This window comes from Dermacentor silvarum, chromosome 1 (genome assembly GCF_013339745.2).
Source record: "Dermacentor silvarum isolate Dsil-2018 chromosome 1, BIME_Dsil_1.4, whole genome shotgun sequence".
In the NCBI taxonomy this organism is placed as follows: domain Eukaryota; kingdom Metazoa; phylum Arthropoda; class Arachnida; order Ixodida; family Ixodidae; genus Dermacentor; species Dermacentor silvarum.
The window spans coordinates 218283654-218306340 of NC_051154.1; the positions used below are offsets into that span (position 1 = coordinate 218283654).

Genomic DNA, 22687 nt, shown 5'->3' on the forward strand with positions numbered 1-22687 from the left:
TCGGCGCGCTCTTGGGTCGTCTCCTCCTGGCAGCCACTGACGCCGCCGCCGCAGCTCGCTCGCGGCGGCTGTTCTTTGGGGAGCCGTGCGTCCTCACTCCTGGCTCACTTGTGTTGTCCCGATGAAGCTTTGGTTCACGAAGAAGGAGAAGCAAAAGAACGAGAAAAAAAAAAAAGAGAGGAGGAGGGTAGAGCCCTGAGGGTGTCATCGTCTTCTCTTTCTTACTAGCGTACACGCAGACCCTTTGCGCTGCGGGAGCCCTCTCGCGGTCACGTCTCTTTTCCTGCTGTCTTCCGCTAGGGTGCTGTGCTGCTTTGGCGAACGGGGTCTTCCCGTTTCGCTGCGACTGGAGACAATGGCACAGCGGAGACTTATACTTGTCGACGAGGACTCAGGCGACGTCTCTTTTCTTATCTTGGGAGCGCTTTTGAGCGGTAAAGCCGTCCGGCATGAAGTCAGTCTCTTGTCTCGTCCTCTGAAAGCAGCTTTTTCTACGATGGGTGCGGGAGTAAATTTTTGCGAAAGTGCTCACTTGTTTTTGTCGTGCGTGCTCTTTCTCTCCTGCGCGTCTTGGCGTTACCATTTGAAGGTTGAGGAATCGGTGGGTGCCAAATGGACATAGAAGTATTGGTAGGAGTAGTAAGAGAGAAAAAAGAAGAAGAAGAAGAAAAGAATGCACGGGCTTTCTCTGTGTCGGTTTATGGACCCCGTGTAGCGTGTTAGCGTGGGGAACAAGGAGACTGGGCTTTTATTTTCTCGGCGTCACTCGTACGTGCAATGAAAGAGTGGCGTGGAAAGTTATAAAAACAGCACGCAGGTCGAGCCTCTGGCGAGGTTTCGCTTTTAGCACTTCTTGAAGGGATGAAAACAGGCGGTACCATTCTTCCTCATCGAGTCGAAGCCGGAAAGGGAACAGAGAAATGCGATAGGTGTGTTTTTTGTACATAACTAATAAACAGTGCTAGGAGAGGTCTCGGTGTTACTCCAAAATTAGTTGCAATAATCCCTGTAGTTCTTAGCCGATAACTGTAATACGCAGGTGTGTTGCAATGAGGCCGCTTTATAGGTGATCGTTCTCTTTAGGATCGTTGCGACGAAGAGTTGAATCTGTGATGGAAACTAAATAACGGTATACAAGCAATCGTGATCTGTTGCCATAACCACAGGAAGCGTAGATGAACGTTAAGTCCTTTGCCGTTGAAAACATGTAGATACTGCGAAAAGCCGTGCGAGCTATTCTAGCCCACTCTAGTGTGCTAGCTTAGTAAGACAAGACCTGCATTATAACAGCTGTAGATAACGCCTTCAAATTTCCGCGGCGCTAATAAATGATTTGCAACAACAAGAGCGAATAGAGCAACCAAACTTACTAAAAAGTAAGTAAGGTGCATGCGACTGTACCTTCTTCGCGTTTTGAGTAAGTTTTGTTCTGTCTTCTTATAACATGTGTTGCTTTTACGAACCATGGGACGTAGCTTATGAGGCTATGCTAATATTTCTGCATATGCTCCTTCCGCGTCTTTATTGAATGTCGCTGTGTCCAGCGAGCCGCCACCGAGCAAATCGTTTTCTTGTTTATGTCAACGCTGTGTATAGTTCCGGCTGTTTTGCGAAGAAGATGATGGGTGTCTCGAGCATCAGCCACTGGGCAGCGCGCCTTGTCGCCAGGCGCAATCGTTCCAACAACAGCTGAATGAGACAAGAGCGATACAAGAGCAAAAACAGAGCGAGATACAAGGCAGGCAGGCGGCTTAATTGGCCTCGGATACATCACGATAGACAGGATACGCTCGGCGAAAAGTGCGAGAGCCAAGCTCCCGGACTTCCGTCTCCGCTGTTCGAAATTGAGCCGGAGGCGAGTTCCTACTGGCAGAGATAGCGGCTTCCGGTTTACGAAGCGGCGGCGTCTGTATGTGTGCACGCGTGCCGCTGGAATGGTGCAGTGCGCGCATTCATCTCGCGACGCCTGTAGGCCTCGCTGCCCTTGGCAGGCGTGTGGTCCACCGGACGACGCTGGGGTCATTAGGAACGCCGCACGAGCAGAGACTCGGGGCACCGGAATGAAGTTCGACCACCTTCCTTTTGGTTCCTTATCACACGCCGGCGGATCAGCCGCCTCGCTAAGTTTCTGTTTCGTGATCTTTCTTTTTTCTCCGAATAACATATCTTGAACGTGGAATTTTGCCCTGTATGTCGGTCAACGCCTTCAGTGTTAGTTCTGCGGACGAGTTACTATACTGTTTTTACGCGTGGCATCTTTATTTCGCTTAGTTCTCTTTTTTTGGACTGAACAATGTGGCATACAGTGCTCAAACCATGCTCATACACCTGATCGTTGCCGAACAGATGAGAGAGTTAGATAGTGCGGAACGTCATGCGTCACTGATTTCACTCACAAACAAACTCACTTACGTAGAGCATCTTGATATACAAAATATGAAAAACTCCACCTTATGAATAGCAATGTCTTATCTGATTTCACTTTTATTCATGCATCTTGGGCAGACTATCGTGAAACGCTTCATTACTGTTGCTGTATGGCCTTCCGGTGCGGATTTAGGTGTGCCACGATTTTCGGATGTGCGTAGTAATATTTCATGACAGTCAAACATACTCTTTAAACACTTTGTCATTTACAGAGCAGCTTATCGTAAGAAAGAGAGACAATTGCTTTGGATATAGACGTACGAATGTCGATTTTTAAAATTTATATTTATTTATTTTTTTTACTGCAACTTGGCCCAAAAGTGAAGCGACACCAAATATATGTGCTATTGAATACTCCTTTGAATGCATTGTTCAGCAGGAATATATGGTTAACGAGCGGAATTGCAGTAAATTTAGAAGTCGTTATAGCAGAGGGTGACAAAAGGCGGCATTGCTTCGTCGAAAGATGGAACCTTTCCAGGCCATCCGTGTTACTTACGTTCTACCCTCCCTGAGGTGTATCTGCGGTTGTCGCCGTATTACAAACGCTTTTATATAGCGTGGCTTAACAACGCTCAGTACAGTAACTGTGTCACGTCTCTTCTTCGTGTGTGCAGGCTGTTCGCTGTGAAGCGCTGCGCACGCTGTCAGCAGGGCATCTTCGCATCGGAGCTAGTGATGCGCGCCCGCGACCTGGTGTACCACCTGCACTGCTTCACGTGCGCCTGGTGCAACGCGGCGCTGGCCCAGGGCGACCACTTCGGCCTGCGCGACAACCTCGTTTACTGCCGCACCCACTTCGAGCTGCTGGCCGAAGGGTGCCAGCCGGGGCTGCCTCCTCCCCCTCCCCCGCCGCTGCTGCAGGACGACGACGGAGGCGGCAACGGGGGCACCGCCGGGGCCTGCAGCCCGCCACTGGCGCCGGGAGCCCCGTACGCGCCTCCGCAGGGACCGTACGGCGTGCGCAAGGGCCGGCCGCGAAAGCGCAAGCCCGGAGAACTGCCCGAGGGCCCGCCACACCTAGGTGCGCCGTCTCTTGCTGCATTTCTTTTTTTTTTAACGCGCTTCGTGTGCACACGCAGCGCGACACAGGATCTCACGGACGCGTTTTGCCAACCGACAAATGCCAACCGCTTAAACGCTATGGTCTCAGTAAATGTAGTTATTGGTTCGTTCCGCGTTAAAGGTTTCTGTTCCTTTATATTATCATTATTTATATACAGTCTTGAATGAGAAAGTGCTGCCACCGCCGCTGAGCGGTGACAGTTCCCGTATTATTTGACACGAATAAATAGGGGGAAGCTAGACGCAGGACGCACAAAAGAACGGCAACCGCGTGTAGGATTTCAGTCAGCGTCGGGGTAATTAAGCGCGGTTTTGAATAGAATTTCGCCTTCGGGCAGCTGCGTCTCAGGGAACTACTGTTGTCGGTTACTAAAAACTGCACGAATGACTACGCTATTTTGCCGAGGAATTTATAGCAGTTAGTGTCTAATGTTGCTATGGCATACACTAACCCGAAAGATTGCAAAGGTGCTACGTACAATACACATCTACGCTTTGAGAAAACGCTTTTTTTATTTTTTATTTTTTTATTTTTTCAGATTGTGGTGTGACGTTCCCGCGCTCAGTGGCATAGTTTGGTAGAGCATTCGTTGGTGTCATTCTCTGCTCTTATCTGGCGCTCTTTGGCCAGAACTGACTCTTTCGCCATAAAAACTCACTAATCATCGTCATTATCTGCTCTGGTCGACTCAATACATGAGCAGAAATACCTTCTCACAGCCAGCACTATATAGGGTGGCATATATCTTGCCAGGACCATTAGACGCATGCGCTTTTGATGTAATAAAGTTGCAGGTGACTAAACTGTAACTAAATGATACAAGAGCTTACAACATAGGACACGGTATTTGGTGCTTATTTAAGGGCCTTATTTCTTTCCCCGCGCTTTCCTTTTACCCTGGAGCAGTGCAGTGACATCGTAAATAACACATTCCTTGCATCTTTCCTTCACTTAACGCATTTATTTGAAATGAAAATAAAAGATATTTCGTCGCCCTATAACGTTGACGGCTACTCCTTTTCACATAAGAGTAAAAAAAAGAAACAACGCATAGGTCCAAAAAATGTAGAGCAGAGTATGATAAAAACAGCAAATGAAGTTTACGTACAGTCCTGGACGCACATTTAATTCATTGCACTTTCCCGCTTGTGTCCCTGCAGGGCTCCAGGACCTGGCCGGCCTGGACAGCAACGGCTCGTCCATGCTGCAGCAGCAACAGCAGCAGCAACAACGCACAAAACGAATGCGTACTTCGTTCAAGCATCACCAGCTGAGGACCATGAAGTCGTACTTCGCCATCAATCAGAATCCCGATGCCAAGGACCTCAAGCAGCTTGCCCAGAAGACGGGGCTCTCCAAGAGAGTTCTCCAGGCAAGTGATACCATTCTACACACGTGCGCTTTTGGAACACGGGCGCGCTGCCACGCGCATATACACTGCTCAGTTATTCCATGAAGTGAGCGAAACGTGCGAGCATCTGCTGCATTTCCAATTGGACTTCTTGGTTGTGCATCGCTCAGCGGAACAGCGCAGAATCTGAAGAAGATGAAGAGAGGCACAAAGAAGACACACAAGGCGCTGCACTTTCAACAAAACGTTTATTTTGCCGGCAGACAGATTGTACACTGAACACCGTAACAAAACAAGAAAATACTGCGTTGATACTGCTTCTCATATCTCTATCGCGCATTGGCGGTGGTTTCTAAAAAACGTGTCTTCTTTCTGCCTCGCTTCGTCTTCGTCATATTCTGCGCTGTACCCCTGTACCCCTGTACCCCTGTACGAGCTTCTGCATATTTCGTGGAGGGAACTGAAACGGGGCGCATGTCTTAGATCTAGTTCATAAGTGTTGATGAATAAGTGCAGTCCATGATTGGTTTCGTAATAATTGAAAGCAGTGAAGTATAGTAAAGGAAAGAAAAAAGGAGAAATACGGGGAGGTTAACCAGGGTAAAAACTGGCTGGCTACCTTGCGCTTGGGCAAGGAATGAAATGAATGAAAGATGATGGAAGACCGGGCAATTCAAGAATGCTTGCGCACTGCGTTTGTTTATGAGGAAAGTAATACAGTGGTCACTCAATAAGAGGTGCTTGAGTTTTACTAAGTTCAGTTTTCTTAACAGAGCTGAGCTTTGAACTTTTTTTTTTCTCTCGCTTTCTTTCTCTGTTTCTTGCTGTTTTCAATTAATGTGATTTCGCTTCGTTTATCACAAATCGCAGGTGTGGTTCCAGAACGCCCGGGCAAAGTGGCGGCGAAACAATCTACGTCAGCAGGAGCAGCCCACAACTTCCCTTCCGGCAAGCAGTCCAGGAGGCACGAGCTCATTTTCGGAACCCAGTCCCGGAGCTCCCCTGGACTACAGCAACGCTCAAACGACCCTCGTGGTTACAGCGTCGCAGGAGTCACTCGGATCCTTCCAGGAGCTCTTTTGATGGCACCGGGGCTAAAGTACCTATTTATTGACTGCATCTGTCCTCATCACGACATCATCACCTCGTCGACCCACGCGCCGGCAACAACAGCCGCGAAGAGACGCGCCCTTCCCTCAGCACCTCTGCAAAGTACTGTTCCAAAGGTCACACCGACGGACCTTGCGCGCCTCGACTGCGGCGTTCTCTGCCACACCTGGCAACCTCCTGTGGGACGCTCCCTTTTATGTGTGTGCTCTTGGCCAAATGCATTTACTGCACTCTACGTCACGGGAACTCATTCCTCGGACTGTGGTGGTTGTTCTCAAAGGACCGCAAATGATATGTGCGGAAAACTATGTGTGACTGAAGCTTTGATGTGGAAGAGAGAGAGAGAGAAAAAAAAAGAAGAGATATTCAGAAATCCCATTACACGTAGTGTATGTGCTCTGGGAAAGTCAGTAGGCTTTCCTTCGCTGAGATTTCACTGTGAAGTGTACAAGTATACCTGTGTTTTTTTTTTTTGTTCCATAAAAAGAAAGTTGTACATATTTATCACTTACATAACGGAACTATGCTCTGTGAAAAGGTAGATTTATTTTGAAAGAATGCCGGTCTTCAAATTTGTGTACGGTCTTCAGCTAGCGACTTTGGCGTATGATATTATGCATGCGGCTTAAGAAGAGTCCCACGCAGTACGCCATAGCGACACATTAAACATATGGCCAAGCGCTTCTAATAATTGTTTATTTATTTTGGAGGAGCAAGAACTTTAGTAAAATTTTGATATGTCATCAGCAGGTGCAAGTCGCGCCGGAGGCTATGAGCCTACGCATGTCCTCAATATGGGGGTATTGGTGGATTTGAAATCCGTCTAACTTAACGCAGTCATTCGATCGCTAGTAAGCCTCATGCATCCTGCCATATTTTGCTCTAGCTCTATTTTGCACTGAAACATTGCGATGCAGACGCCGAAGGTTCTGTTTATTTTTCTCACGCGTGCTTTCCATTTAAAATTAATTTCCTATTGTATAAAATAGGCGCACAACAAACGCATTAGTGGCATTTTTATAACAATGAGTGTGCAGTATACACCAGCCGCTAGTTTTCTCCGCGGCCCAGAATGTAGTATCCACCGTGTTGTGTTTGAACAATTAATTTAAAACTGTATGTCGTTACTCAGTGCAGCTCCTGAGATGTTGAGAGTTAATGGAAAGCACTTCGTACAGCGTCAGTCCAATACCGAGCCAAACTCAGTCAATGTTAGCAAAACCTTGACTGCTCTTTCTCTTTCTCTCTTTCTGGAAAAAAAAGGATGACCGCTATATATAGAAACCAGAGGATATTCCAGTAAGATCTGCAAGGACAGGGTCACATGCTGACGGTATTAAGGTTTTATAGACGTCCCGGAAACTATCGTGAGTGATGCATGCTAGCAAGGCGACCCTCGCCAAAAGGAGCCGCCAAGTGATGCAGAGACATACATTCCCCTGCCCTTTACACAGCCACACACAAATGGACTACCGTCTTACTGGCAACACAGCGAGTCACAGTGCAACATGCACCAGGTATTCTCAGAAAGACGCCATGAAGACAATTCGAGAGAATAGTCAACGCCGCATGTCCATAGCATTGGTCTGTAGAATACACAGTATTATATACAATGACAGCTAAAATGTTCTTTTTTTTTTCATTTCTATCCTAACGCATCTGGCCCTTCGAATACAAAACATTGGTGAAAAACGCTACCGTGTTTGGTTATACACTTGGCGCAGTGAGAATGAAAGCCCAAAAGGAGAAGACAACCGTGCTTTGGCTGCACGTATAGGAAGACCTGTTAATGGCCAAACGGGCACATTTTTCATCATCAGAGCTTTTCTTCTTTTTTTAAAAATCTTATTCGACTGCCATCTTTACAGCAAACATAACGATGAAATGTTGGATTTAGCAGATGCGACTGTGACATTCAGACCTCTAGACCAAAGAGGCGGCCGGTACAATGCTTTTGCATCCCGTTCACTTCACTGTAAATAGCTCCACCCCCCCCCCCCCCCCCTTCAGTGTTGTCGTTTTCTGTTTGGTGTACCGCGCATTTAGACAACTGTTCGTGTCAGATGTCACCTTTGTACCGAGGGTTTCTCAGCGAATACTTGAGGTGGTTCTTCAGATGAAAGAAATAATTGGCAAAATGTCGCTTCAGAGTGCTTTATTACCACTGGGAGTCATATCGAACGTTGTCTCTCAACATTCTGCTACACCCTTAATCGTTTCAATCACTGCACAGGATGAAATTTTTGGCTGAGTGACGATATCATAGCCCGCGCGGGGCATGTGGACATGAGCATGAGACATGAGTGATGAGCAGAAAGCCAGTTGTCTCCTCATCTAGCTCTGGACTGGGTCTGCGCGTCACATTGAAAGGCAGAGGCTGCCGCGCAGCCGCATACCTAAGAGAGAACATTTGCCATGCATATTTTCGATTTAAACGTCATAACAACACATCAAATTACGTTTATTCCTTCACAGCTTTGTTTTTTTTTCTGCATTTTTTTTCTTGGCTCACGTTCGTTGGCTCCAGGGACAAAAACGATTATGGCTTCATCCAAAGAGCAGTGAATGCTTCAAACTGTGGTACGTCGAGCGACCAAAAAACGTCGCGTAAAAGTGGCGTTTACCATACTAAAGCAATCCTGTACGTCCATCGATACATTGGTATCATTTGACGACCAGCTGAACCATTCGGTAAAACGCCGTCTCTACGACGTGTATGTGTATATAGTACTTACGTGTTGCTCGTCAGCAGTCTTGTTTCACGCAAGCTATTACGATTATACTGCGCCGACATGCTCATGTGAAACGGTATCTCACTGTAGCAAACTTGTTCAAACGAATCGCGGGTATGTTACTACAACATTTAATTTAGACTTTCAAGTCGGTTGTTCAGAATCGCCTCGCAGAGAACCTCATTGTTCTTGAAGGACAACGCGTCGAACCTTCGCAGTGGTGCATTTATGCCTAAACTCATAACTCGCTGTCGGAAACAAATAATACTTTAGTTAGCTGCACTTTAGATAAGCGCAGCATGACGAAATTATCCGCGGAAAAGCCATCAGGGGCCAAATTTACAAAAGAAGCTCTTACGGTAAAATTGTTCGTAACAATAAATTCCAGCCAATCCTGTTTCTCGACCTATTATTAACGAGGGCAGCCGGTCAGTGGCGAAGACTTACGAACGCAAAGTTTCGTGAAAACTGCCCCAAATGAACTTGACCTTCGAGCGCCGCGCACTTGATGCGTCGCCTTCAAGCGCATCCACGGATCACAACGTTAGCGCCAAACCACATCATATTTGTTCAACGCATGCCTTTAGCGAAATGTGCTCGTAAGGTTGCCACTGATGGCTAATATACGCGTCGATTGAAGTGTTGCGAATGCTAATAAAATTACCTTAAATTTTCCTATTTCACTTGCGGTGAACAAATCTGCTGACGAGCCGCTACAGCCGCATGAATTACCTCACTGGCCACTTGTGGTCTTTATCCGGTCCTCGGTGTTCGCTAATCCTATCTGTGTGCCCGACATCGTATCTGGTGTGTGTGTGTGTATGCGTGATAAGGAACCCTGCGGAGTCATGTCAAAGCAAAGAAGCGACTCCGCTGTACAGTGTGCGTGTTCCTGAAAGTAAAAACATTGTCTTCGCGATCCCTATATGAAACTGTTGCAAAGGTTGGTTTCCAGTGACACATTCGCCACCATTGTCAGTGTACATATCGTCATCATTCAACCTTCGCCTGTCATATCAAAACTGTCGAAAGTGACGGAAAAATAAACCACCAGGCTGGCTCAACTCACAGCGCCTTGATCTTTTCTTGGGTTTCCTCCCAAGAGGTTTTCTTTCCTTATTGGTGTTTCTAGCTCATGCGTTTTCGTTCCTTTTTGTTTTCTTTTTTTGTGTATGTTTTGGTACCAGCTGGCATAATCGTGTGCGCAAAAAAAAAAAAAAAAAAAAAGAAATCACCGCCGCACATCGATCGACACTTTAACAGGACGTGCGGTTGTACTTTTTTCGCACATACAATTATGGCTAACAGATGTGCGCGAACTGGCCTTTAAGATATTTTTTTTTTTTTTTTGGTACTTGGTTGGCGTTCCTTTCTCAATTTTTTTTTTTTTTGGGGGGGGGGGGGCGGGGGAAGCGAAAATTAAAGTAGCTGACGTGTGTCCCCTGTGATATACCCGCATAATCACGGCAAGCTCGTGGTAAAGCACGCACAATCCTCCGAAAATGGATACATTCAAATGTCGCTTAATACCGACATCATCCAACCCCCTTTTTTTCTTTTGTACGTGGTCAGCTATTGCTGATAAAACTTCGACTAGTAAAATAAAAATTACGTAAAGTGCGGTACGTTATCGAGCCAAAGCAATTAAGGAATGTTAGATAATATCTTAGCCCAGCTTACTAACGTCACGGCACTCGCTTACGCTTTTAGGACCCAAGAAAGGCGAGTAATCCGCTACTTCGTAGGGATAGCTTGAACTCAAGCGCTATCGCACTGCGCTGAGGCAGGAACGAGATTGGTATGCGTGCTGCTTCGCTGCATCCTATTTATGTGCACATTCGGAGCAAAAATAAGAGCTCCCCACGAGTTTGGGATGTGGCGGAATAGAACTGGTGCAAAATGACTTTGAAATGCTCGGCTTCCGCAGGAGGAGCTGTATACGCTACGAGTATATACCAAACAAGGGTTGTGGCTGCGAAACTTTGCGGGAAAACTGTACGTCTTGCAACCGCTAATCACCTCGTCGCCAATTCCTTCTTAAGCGTGAGAACTCCACGCATGCCATTTCCACGAATGAGCAACGTTTGCGCACATGTCGAAAGCCGATTCTGTTGCGCTGCATGCTTGGTGTTTGCCACACTGCGTGCATTTACTACGCAATGGGAGCGTCATGTCAAAGAAATGTTACTTTCTGTGACCGTTCTTTCTGGATTCAGTCATGTGTAATTAAAATGACATTATGACATGCACAAACACCTGCTGCAATGTGGTATTTGATCGGGGCTGTTATTCTTAAGAGAACAAAACGTGCCGCTAGGCTCTCGAGTTAAGCGCCGCTTTACTGACTAAGTTCATTAGTGCATGTGCTCTTTGTCCTCCTTGTGACACGAAAACCTTTACGGTGTTCAGTTGTCTCAAGACAGTTAGTGGAGAACGTTGGTATATACGCAAAAAAAAAAAAAACGCTTATCCTTAACTTTTTCTGCACTATTTGTAGATAGCTATGAGCCCTGAGTGGTAGAAAAATTTATCTTGCTGTAAACGCTAGCAATAAGAAAAATAGGATAACCCGAGTGGAGAATAGAACTGTGATAACGAAATAAACCCCGCTTACGTAAAAGTAAAATATTGCAGAGAGCTCAGTCATTTTACACCCGCCAAACGCTGTCCAATAGAGAACCAGAGAAAGAAAAAAAAAAAAAAGACCGGTTTCGACTTTTTATATTTGTGTAACCTCATGATCTGCACCGGATGCTAGATACTACGTTCACTCATCTATACTTCTCGCGATTTACGATCTGCTCCGACGGCAGGAATTCGCAAACGCGATATAGCCTCTTGTGAGAGCGCATCATTGAAGCGAGAGAGAAGGGGGAAAAAAAAAAGAAAAGAAACGCAGACAGTGCAGGAAATTGACAATGAAGCCGTGTTCTCCACTTCCTTGCTTGCTTTTTCTTCATAGATAGTTTTCATCGTTTCACAAGTGGCACCTCTTCCGGAAGGACAGCTGAAGGCGTGCGTCGTTCCCGCCGCCGTTTCCGGCGCTTGTTGCGAGCTCCTTCGGAAATCCTCCCACGCGAAGCAATGGACGTGAAAAGCTGGGAACCGCAGACAGCGTCTTCCTCGTCTTCTCTTTCTCTCTGTCTCTGCATGCCGGGAACGGTCGCTCCGCTGTGCGTCCCTGTCGGGGTGAACAACGCCGTGACTCAGCACCAACACGTGTATCGGGCCGGATGGATCTATGAAGTGAATTTAAAGGCATTTTAAAACAAAGTTTTAATTACGAGCGCTTGATGCAGTACGGTTGGTTTTGCTATAAGGAACTAAAAACGTGGGATTGGTCATAACCCACTGCCAGTGGGTTATGAGACACGCCGTAATGAAGGGCTCAGGATTAATATAGGCTACCTGATGTTCTTTAACGTGCACCTACATCTAAGTACAGCTAGGGGTGTTTCTGCATTTCCGTCCTCATCGAAATGCGGGCGCCTCGGCCAGGAATCGAACCCATAATTTCGTGCTGAGCAGCAGAACGCGATAGCCACTGAGCCGCCGAGACCTGTATATTATAAGGAACTGCAATGCTCCACGAGTGATGTTATGGCTAGTCAAATAAGAGCGAAACGATAGCCGAGCTATGCATGGCGTTTCATGCGCGGCGAAGCGAAATAAGTAGCCGGAATTATGTCTGTGTTACTGACCGCAAGCATATCTAGCCACCCTAGCCTCTTTCAAGAAGAATAAACAAAGGAAACAAGAAAATAAAATAATCAAAGCACGCGCAATGACTTTAGAAAAGCTCTTCAGTTCAACTCCACTTCTCCCAGAAACGGTAAAACTTGAGGGTAAAAAAGTGGTGTTCATGTTCGCGTATAGCCATTTAAAGTTATGTCTGTGCTGCTATAGTCCGGCGTTATGCAACTCGGCAAATATGTTTCTGAAGGCTCGTTTCTTCACGGCGGTTAACTTTTTATATGTGGCTGCTCCGATACTAGGAGTACGACGCAAACGGGGTTGTATACACAATCTTTGCCATCATTAATCGATGATATACGTTGACGTGGCGTTATTTGGTATGTTTGAGTGCCCATCGGCAAGCATGGGTGACGACCTTCCCTCACGTATCTGTAATAGTCTATAACGATCACGAGCATTTGACGCGGTGACTTGTGCGTTGCGGAGCCAGGGCTTCGACTTCAGTTTGAGTTTACGCAAGAGCGACGCTTATCAACAGGGCCGCTCGTATGTATTATAGGCAGCTAAAGTCGAGCTTAGTCAAGCTCCGTTGCGAACGGAGCGAACGCAATTGCGAACTGGTGCCAATTACAGCGCGGTCAGGTGAATGCGAGCGTTATTCAGACCTCGACTGAAAAGAATTCAAAGGCATTTAATAGTCGATTCATTACATTTTCCATCAAGGAGTACTCACAAGTGCGCATAAGCAGGCAACAAAGGAATTAAGGTGGTTACTAAACGACAACGTTGTACTAGCAGAGTGTGTGCGAGGCTGTGTGCGGATTTGCCTCAAAATCTGAAGCACAGACAGGCCCGTTTTTGTCAGTTTGCTTAGTTGCAACAGCGTCAATTCCTTCGGGTGACTCTATACTTGGCCAACGAGTATAGCAAATGATGCCTGAAAGGGCAGTCTGTCATCACCCAAAACGTCTTGGTGGCCATTGTACACCTTTCTAGTAGAGCGTATAACGGACAAAACGCATTTAGTAAAATCAAATTGCCAGCAAGTGTACGATATTCCGGCGCCCCAAAATGGTCGCACTTGCCTTAACTGCAGAGTTTGTTTCTCTGCAATTCATGCGCTAACTGGAAATGTAGAGGCGCGCTCGTAAAGTTAACTATATGTAGTCGTTAACAGGCCACGTAAATCCACATAAGTGTGTTAGGTCAAACAAGATTTGCGGCACATAATCATAGCGGGTGTTCTGTCAACTGATACTCAATTAGTTCTCAATGCTCTAAGGACATAAATTGTGTCGCACCACTAAAAGTAATCGTACTCCCGCGAGAGGCTGTCCTGTAAGTGATGCGCGCAGCGAAGGCCCACAGGATTTGCCCTGCGCAACTCGTTAACCAGTTAAGGTACGAGTTGCCGAAAGTAGAGGGCGAGAATGAAGTTAGGGGCGTGCTTGGCCATCGCTGTCGGGGTCAGCAGGGGGGATGGAGAAGTCGCGTAAAGCAGCAAGCCCGTGGATGCGAAGCGGCTCCGAGAGGGCACGCGTCTCTATTTTCGTGTTTTTTCTTCGCCTGACGGCTGACGGCACGTATAGGGAGCCGCCTCTGGATCTCCTCACCAAGATGACGACCGAATATATATACCGTCAAAAGAGGCCTCCCCCCTCCCCGCACCCTCCAGCCTAGCCGAACAGCATCTCTGTCATCGCCCTCTCGTCTCTCTCGTGCAGCAACGCCGCTACATTACATATGTAGCTCTTTGTGGACCCGCGCAATCGAATGACGCCACGCTATGCACTGATCGTCCTCGGTTATTCCAGTTATGGTTGCCTGGTATTTTTCTGCCAATGCACTGTCCTTTTCCGTTCAACTGCTTTGCTTCTGGGCTGGAACAGAGGCGCCTGTATGCAGAGCAAAAGAAATTAATGGACCAACAATTCAGGAAATCGGTGCTACGGAGTGAGGACTCGCCGGTAAGTTCTGAACGCCAGCAATTGTAGTAAGTTAACTTTGTCACATCCACACACTTTAGATAACAGGATTGGGCTGATGTCTGCACGGATGGTCCGTGTCAGTATGAAAACTGTACATCCGTGTTCATCACACCCGCACAGCATGCGCGAATAGTATACAAAAGGGCACTAAAGAGAAGCACCCTAAGTCAGCTTAGTCTAATAAATTATTATTTCAAAGCCCTGTTTTCGTTAACCGTGCGGTAATACTTTGAATATTAAAAGAGAAAGTGAGGGTCAAAGATGATTTTTTTTTTTTTTTGTATTTCGTGCCGAAACCTCAGCGCATGTATGTACGTCAGTGGTACGTACGTCACAAATTTCAAAGTGAAGTTCGTGTTTGGGGTGTTGTAGATATTAGTGAAAGTTGCTATAACGTGTTTGTTCCGTCTTTTGTCTCTTTTGAAATACAATACAGTCAATAACTACCTATAAAAAATTAACTAGACACGAGGGGACACCGTCAAAGTTCGTGATGATGCCATGAGTGGGTGTGGGAATTTCAAGGAACCTTCACCACCCGTTTTTAGTTTATGTGCTTTTCTGGCTCCTCAGAGTAATAGTGGCTTTTTTTTTTGAGGGGGTGGGGTGGAGGAGGGGGATGGCGTATAGTAGGACTGTAATTTATAACAACAGCTGAAATAAGTTTTCTATTTTGCGCCCCTTTAAGCTGTTTCACTTCCCACTACACCTACAAAGGTACAGCTCTGTGCAATACCTAGTGATTTACAGATTTCTAAATCGGGCCAATTCTGAGTGTTTCGCAAGCTTCACTGTTGTGCTCATTGGGGGTCAGCTCGGGAAAAGGTAATGGCACATTAATATAATGAAGCGCAAAATGTTTACGCCATAGCAAGGGGGCTTCATCCTGACATCGTATATTGCAGTGGCTCCCAAGTCATTGCGACATTACAGGGAATGCCACTGCAGATGGCATGGCGCGGGCTGCGCATCAGAACGATGCTCTAACGCTGAGTGACGCCGCGTTTTTTTTTTTAAGTCAATATCTGAGGCCGGATGTACATCCCAGGTAAACTTGGTTCAGAAATAGCGCGGAGAGCGTCAGATTATATGAGATAGACCCCGACATGCAATTTACCGTATGCCGATGAAAAGTAACTGCTTTGTTGAAACCATTCATTGACTTCGGCTTGGCACAATCTCTACTAAGTGCTTCTTGTACAGGGTAGTAAAGTCTGTCAGCGCTGCCTGCTCATGTGCAGAGATTGACGAACAAATACTGTCCTTGACTATCGAACTCAGCACCGCGTAAAATATTAAACACACTCGAACAATTCTTACAAGAGACAGACATGCTTTACGTGTACTTTAGGTGCTGCACTGGATAGTAACCACAATGTAACCACAACCTACCTTCATTATTACCTTCATTAAATTATGTTGGTTTTGGCATGTAAAATCCCACAAAAAAGAACGATTATTTGTGTTCACGTTGTGCTGTCTATTACGTGTACCATACTCTTCTTTCTATTTTTTTTTTTCATTTCTGTAATGAAGCTCGCCTTTGGCTGTCGTATCTCTATGCATGCATTATTTCATACGTATATATTCTCACCTGTGCATCTGCTCATCTCAGAATGTATCGCGGCCTCGTGTATGTGTTTGGTAACTCTGATTACACACTTATGTAGGGATTAAGTGCGCTGCGAACGCTGGGTTTTTGCGTGCATATATAGAACTGTACGCACTAGCTCTTTCGACCCTATGACGTTGTTTCTTCGTATCTTACAATATTTTTACTTTTATTGTTCCTAGTATGCGAAAAGAAGTAGCCGTCACCGATATGGATTGGCTACACCTGTTTCTTTTACGTCCATTTCAATATTAATAACAAAAAAAAATAGCTGATCGGCTTTTACACTGCAAAAAGTAGGATGCTAACCGAAAGAGGCATGCTTGGGCGATGCTATGTACTTTGGATATGAAGCCAGTGTTGTTTGGAAACAGCTAGGGTGGATGGCCAACAGAGAAATAGCTTTCCACTGCCGCACGTACATTAGTGCAGTTTCTTGAGGAATCTACGCTATCTCGAAGTTTCTACGTGGCTGTTTACTGCGCCTGTCATCTCGGTGAAACGTAGTATTTGTGGGGGTAGTATACCTGTTCTGTCTAATTGCAGATGTTCCTATTTCTGTGTTTCCGTGTGTTCGTGGGTGGTGGAGTGCGGACGCCTGAGAGATCTCATTAGTATATTGTGAACTTTACATTCATTGTCTTCCTCCCTCTCATCTTTCTATCCCCTAAAGCATAGGGCTGGTTCATTGTTGTAGGGAACATTGTCTGGTTCCTATAGCGAAGGAACCAGACAAAGTTCTGCATGGTTAACATCCCTGCATTCTCTCTTTCTTTTCTCTCCCTCTCTCTTCGAAGTGATGTCACTTTGTATTTCCCACAAATTTTTTTTATTTGAACATTTGCAGCGCTTTGTTCAAATTTCCGAGAAGAGGAACACCCGCGGCCCCGTATATAGGCGCCAACATCTCCTTATTAAACACATCTGAACAAAAAGTACGCTCCTGAATGGTTTGCTTTGTGTAGCTAACTGCCCATATGTGAGGCCTATATGATTCGCACCAGCACAAACACTGCTACCTAATGCAACGATACGAAGCTTCGAAGCTTGTTCAGAGGCGACGTTGAGATAGGCTCACGTTTGCCTGGAAGCTTGAATACAGCGAGCCACGGATCTTCTGTCATTGTAGATTTCGCGCACGCGCGCACGAACCCATGCCCGCACCACCTGTCCGTCTCTACATTAACACTCTCCCGCTGTGCTTTCTAATTATTGTATATTTAACGGTAATTTAACTGTTATTTAATAGATAGTCTTTTTATTGACTTTTCACTCATCAATTAATATAACTCACAGAGCATTAATAGGAACAAGGAATTGTGGTGGACGATGAGGTGGACGTACCGTTTATAATTACACGTCGTCAAGGCCACTTTTGCTTCTTGGCATCGAAAACAAATGCATGGATTTTTTCGACGAAAATAATGCCGCAAGAACAGCAGCGCGAGTCACGATCTGCTGCGCACGAGTTTGCAACACTGGTCTGCGGCTAGCAAGCAGGGCGTTGGCTTTTTGGCAAGCCTTCAATGTTGCTTCGCCCCTCGTCTCGCCTTCTATAAACGTCACTACTGGGGGTGAAAACACAGGTGAGCACGTTTTGCATAAGATTACAACAACCCCCCAGCAGCTGCGTGAAACGGAAATGACACACAGACGCAGCGAATTCTGATTTTTGGAAGCCAGCAGTACACAACGAAGAGGCGAGCACGAGGAGCAAGTGCAGCGGTCAATATGCAGTCACCAACTTCTTTGTGCTTAACGATATATGTGTTTAAATATAGAACTTAAAACGAGGTTGAATGTCGATTGTTTCGATTTCTCGTGCTACTAATATCCGCCTCATCGAATAACCCAGCTCAATGATAAGAATTATGATACCTGCCACAGGCGATTTCTAAAAATTTCGTAAAAGTTATATGCAGCACGTGATCGCACATGTGAACTGGTGCATATACTGACTGACACTCGCGTAAGATGACAGAGGTGAATAAATTTCTGGCTGTGTAAAGAAGCATCAAAAAAGAGATGCACATACGTGCGTGCATCCCTGTCACCGGTTGCTTTGTTGTCGAATACTATATAAGGCTGTATTTTGATCAGGTAGTTTCGGTGAATGCAGGGCTCAGATTACGTTTAAATGGGTGATACAGGCGTTTATACAATGAACAATCTTCTTTTGCCGAACTCCTTTTTGCGTTCACTCTCGAGGTGCTATGAACTTGCTGTGAAACGTCCTTTTTGTTGTACGTCAAAGCCCGATAGGCACTTCGCGAGCGGAATGCGCACACGTTGCAAGCAGAGTCCCCATTAATACATATCCTAGTATGCAGTGCTTCGCGGTTGCCCCTCGGGCTGCACTAGTTACAGTGAAAGACATTGCTACTCTGAATTAGTAGCTTCCTTACTCAAAAGATTATATGAAACCCTCTTTGATCGGGCGACAAGAAAGACCAGCCCCAATAGAGCGCCATAACACGTGTACGGGATATTATGTGTGATGCTCGCTTCCCCCGCACTTCCTTTGTAGCCTGCAGGAACAAGCACATGCGGAAGGAAACAAGACAGATCGCTATACCCAACCAAAATTGTACGCTGATTTTATGTATGACTCCACATATATGACAGATAAAATCTATATATCCCCGTGAAGTCAAAGCAAAGCTCTGGCTGGAAGTAGAGCTCTGTCTTATTCTGCGTGCCCTTGCGCAATGCAAAAGAAGCGATGTATCGCCAATTATCGACCAAACGCATACGCGGCGCTCTGCGAGCTTTATTTCAGCGCACAAACTGCAACGAAACCCGCTCATTGCTGTAAGGAAGAAGAAGAACGTGACAACAAAAGAGTTCGCCGCCTGTAGCGAGGCGAACAGCGTGGCCGCCACGTCCGCGCCGATCTTCTCCCCGACGCACTCCCGACCACTGACGATGACGGCGCGGAAGCTTCATTACACCTTCAGCACTGCCATCAGAACTTCATCGCCTCCCATTCGCCTCCGGTGCGCCTCGCGCGGTGCCACCAATGCTCCCTGTCCCGACGTCACTCATGCACCGACCGCGGCCGAGAGCCGCTCCGGGCTACCGGGTGTCGCGCAGCAGCAGCTGCCAGCCCTTGTTAACTTAAAAGCCCATCGAGTCGAGCGATGCCGGACGAGAAGGAAGGCTCGTCAGCGCGGCGGCGACGCTTTGGAGCAGCGAAGAAAGCCCGCCGGCTTGTCACTCGGCTGCCGCCGCGTGCGAGCCGACGAGTGCGACTCCTGGAAGCGCAGTTTTGACTGCACCGCGGTCGCCCGCGCCGACGACGAGATCCCGGCCCGAGATTGCGCGCCCAAGTGCCCGTCGTCCGAGTGCCGGCACTGCCTGGCGGAGTTGACGCGTGCCTGGACCGGCGGTGCCTCGCTGCACGCACACTGAGAGCGCTATATATCTCTTCCTCTACAGCTCTCTCTCACGTGCCCGATAAATTGCGCAATTAGCTGGAAACGAGGAGCTAGATGCTGTATTCAGGATTTGCCACTTTTAATTAGCGCTTTCAACTGGAGAAAATTAGCGGGAGAAATAGTAACGAAAATTACTGAAACATGAAAGGAAACAAAAATAATCCTTCACCTGACAGTAGCACGAAGTTACAAGGAAAACCTCCAGAGTATGGAGTAACACAGTGGCACTCAGCCCCTGAAGCTTTGACACAGGAGGATGGTAGACTTGCGCGCAGTCTTACTATTTTCTATAAGCTCCGTAAACGGTAATAGTGCGGGAATGCACAATGTCTCCGTGAAAAGAAAAAAGCCATGTGCGCAAGGCAACTTGTAGTTTATAGGTTGAGGCCACCATGCCCTCTGGAGTCATGCCCTCTTGCTGCGAGCGTTCACTTACGTAATCCTGGCTGTCCGTGGACCTTTACACGCCGGTTGCGACGTGCCGAGTCTTTTATGCCACAGTGTGGAATCACACGTGCCTCCGCTCCGCTTTGCTTGTTCATTACAAGATCGCTCTCTTCAAACATCTCAAGGAGCTAGAAGGGGGCCAGGGGGGAGTGTGGTTGGAGGGGAGCAGAGGTTTCGAGTATAGGGAGGCGACGAGTTCGAAGCGGGGCGGCAGTTTATGACTTTTCCTTTCAAGAGGACGGGCCGCGCTTGTTGGCGACGCCGCCCCCGCCCCGCGGCCCGAACAAAGGATGGAGCGCGCGCCTGAGGAGCGCGAGATAGGCGAGCCGCGGCCATCCCGCGACCACCACGCGACGCGCACGCCCTCGGCCGCGCGCCGGAAGCTTCCGTCGCCCGTCCCGCTTAATTATAAAATCAGCCCCGCGGCGGCAGGACAATGCGACCGGAGGCGCGACAAGAGGAGAGCTCTCGCGACGGGGGCGCGATAAGGCGCGTCGCGACCTTGGGCCCGCTTTCTTTTCTCCCTCTCCTCTTCGCCGGCCCGGAGCGCGCGAGTAGCGAGTTGACACGGGCCGCAGAGGACTCCATTGAGTCGTGAAAAGAAGCCCTTTTGAAACAATGCGGTGTGCGCGCTGACCCTGAACGCGTGGCTGGCGCGGTGTTCCACTCCATCTGCGACAGCACCGCCGGCTGCGCGGACGTGAGCGTTGCGAAGTGGGAGGAGGTTCTCTAGAGGTGGGGGGGGACCACTTTCGCCCCGCGCCGCAGCCTCCGGCGACAACACACGCACCGCTTCCTTCCACAAACGGCACGCGCGCGTGCTCCGTTCCCACAGGACCGGAAGCCCCGACGCGAGTAGTGGCGCGCGCGGTCTCAAGGAGTGCGACCTGCCGCCGCTGCAGAGCCGCAGCTCACGCCGGCACGGACCGGAAGCCGTGGCCAGCAGCGAGGATCTTCACTGCACCGCGTTGCCCCTTCTTGGCCCGACGACGGAAATCGGCGGGAGGAAACCCGCCGCTTGCGACACGATGGCATATTTTGCCGCTTGATTCTCACGATGATCGCCGGAAACACCGGTACCGAAAACAAACAAACAAAATGAACGAAACCCTAAAACATGGCGCCGCAGGAGAGCAATACAGTATCAGAAATGCTCCTCCTGTACAAAGCTGCTCGCGCTACTGCGGTTAGGTGGGTTGAAGTCAAGTAATGGCGATGCTCAGTGATTCAACTCACAACACTGGCGGCCTTGAAAGAGAGAGAGACTAACGAGTACTGGAGACGTTAGCCATGCGGCACGCCCGTCAAGCTGCTTCAGGTGCTCAGGCTGAAAGGTGAAAAAGAAGCGTGACGGGTGCGCATCTAAAACAGCATCAAGCACAGTATACGCGGATAACTGAAAAAAGAAAGTGATGGGCGGGGGTGCTTCCTTGACGGGATTCACTTTATCCACCTGTAACGCGCGCACCAAACTAGTGAAATTTGGAACATCATTAAACTTCGCTAGCTCCTTTATCAACGGATTCGTTGCGGAAGGTATATCAGTATATATGCACAGTCGGAGTCAGAAGATTACGGACCGCGGGATCCGAGAAAATGCTGAATATTTCCAAAGCTAAGGCAAGTAGCCTGCGTTTTGATATTCACAACCTCTAATAGTACGTATTTGAAACATATAGTAATGCAAGTAATTGTTTGCCTGCTTTAGGTACATTGAGTCTATCTATCTCGCCCTTTACGAGAATCCAGTGACCTAAGTTATCTAATAGCTTCGGCCACTATAGGTATGTGCTCGTGATGGTGATGACGTCGTGGCCGTTTCTCTAATTGCATATATATCTGGAGATGCATGACACGACATGCAGGCATGACACAAATGCCATGGCATATGACATGACATGTGCGTCAAGACAATGACATGACAATAATGACATGAATTCACGACATGACATGAATGACACCTGCAGGGTGATGCATTCTGAAAACTTAAAGAATGCTATAGATAGCCAGATACCTGCAAAATACTTCCTATGACATCGATTCTCACAGTGCGCGGGATTTGCGTAATTTTTGTTCTGCGGATTTACTGGCTACAGCCTCAAAGTGCTAAGAAATTCAACGTTTTCTTTGATCTCGCGGTCTGTAAACGTTTTTCGCCGACTGTATATGTGATCCTGCTGTCAGAGAGCACGTGTGAATAAGAACCGCGGTTTCAAGCTTCAGAATTTTCGCCCATGAAGCGACACCCAGGTAAACTTGTCGCCAGCTGTTCGCCGTACAGCCGCCCTCTGTGCCATGGTTTTCGGGGTGGAGCAATACACAAAACTCGAATTGCATGCTCGCGTTGCCAGCACTCGAACGCGGGCCGATAGACAGTTTCACACGCGCGCTAACAGCAGCAAGCGTGCTGCCGCAAGAAGCTTCCTGTCACGTGCCTTGCCAGTCTAAAGAGTTAATGAAAATGGTAGTCCCTACAACGAACCATGCAGCGCATGTTTCAACTTCTGAGGGCGTCGCCAGGGCTCGCGGAGATCCCGAACTTTGCCAAATTCGGGTCTTCCTGCATAGCACCCATGCTCGGGTCAGGAGACGTGATGAATATCAAAAACGAACTGCTCGCATGCAAGCGTGACATGTTTTTTAACACAATGTATGATGAAACCGTCAACATGTGCCTGATTAAAAGAAACTCGCTAGAAACAAGCAACTGCTTGCAAAACAATCAAGCAAGCAATAAAGAAAGCAACCGATTCCAACTTTGTTGGGATATGGGAAAAATGAGAGTTGGTGAAGATCGCGAAAGTGAGACATAAGGCGTTAT

General features: G+C 47.5%; 1 protein-coding gene across 1 annotated transcript in view; it reads left to right on the forward strand.

Annotated features, from left to right (window-relative positions):
- LOC119436774 (LIM/homeobox protein Lhx9) overlaps positions 1-9754 on the forward strand; it is a 53373-nt gene extending 43619 nt beyond the window's left edge. Inside the window, exons 3-5 of the mRNA XM_037703764.2 lie at positions 3045-3451; positions 4654-4865; positions 5715-9754. Coding sequence (XP_037559692.1) covers positions 3045-3451; positions 4654-4865; positions 5715-5927 — 832 coding nt within the window. The 3' untranslated portion in view covers positions 5928-9754. The remainder of the gene's footprint in view (positions 1-3044; positions 3452-4653; positions 4866-5714) is intronic.
- The last annotated feature ends 12933 nt before the right edge of the window (positions 9755-22687 follow it).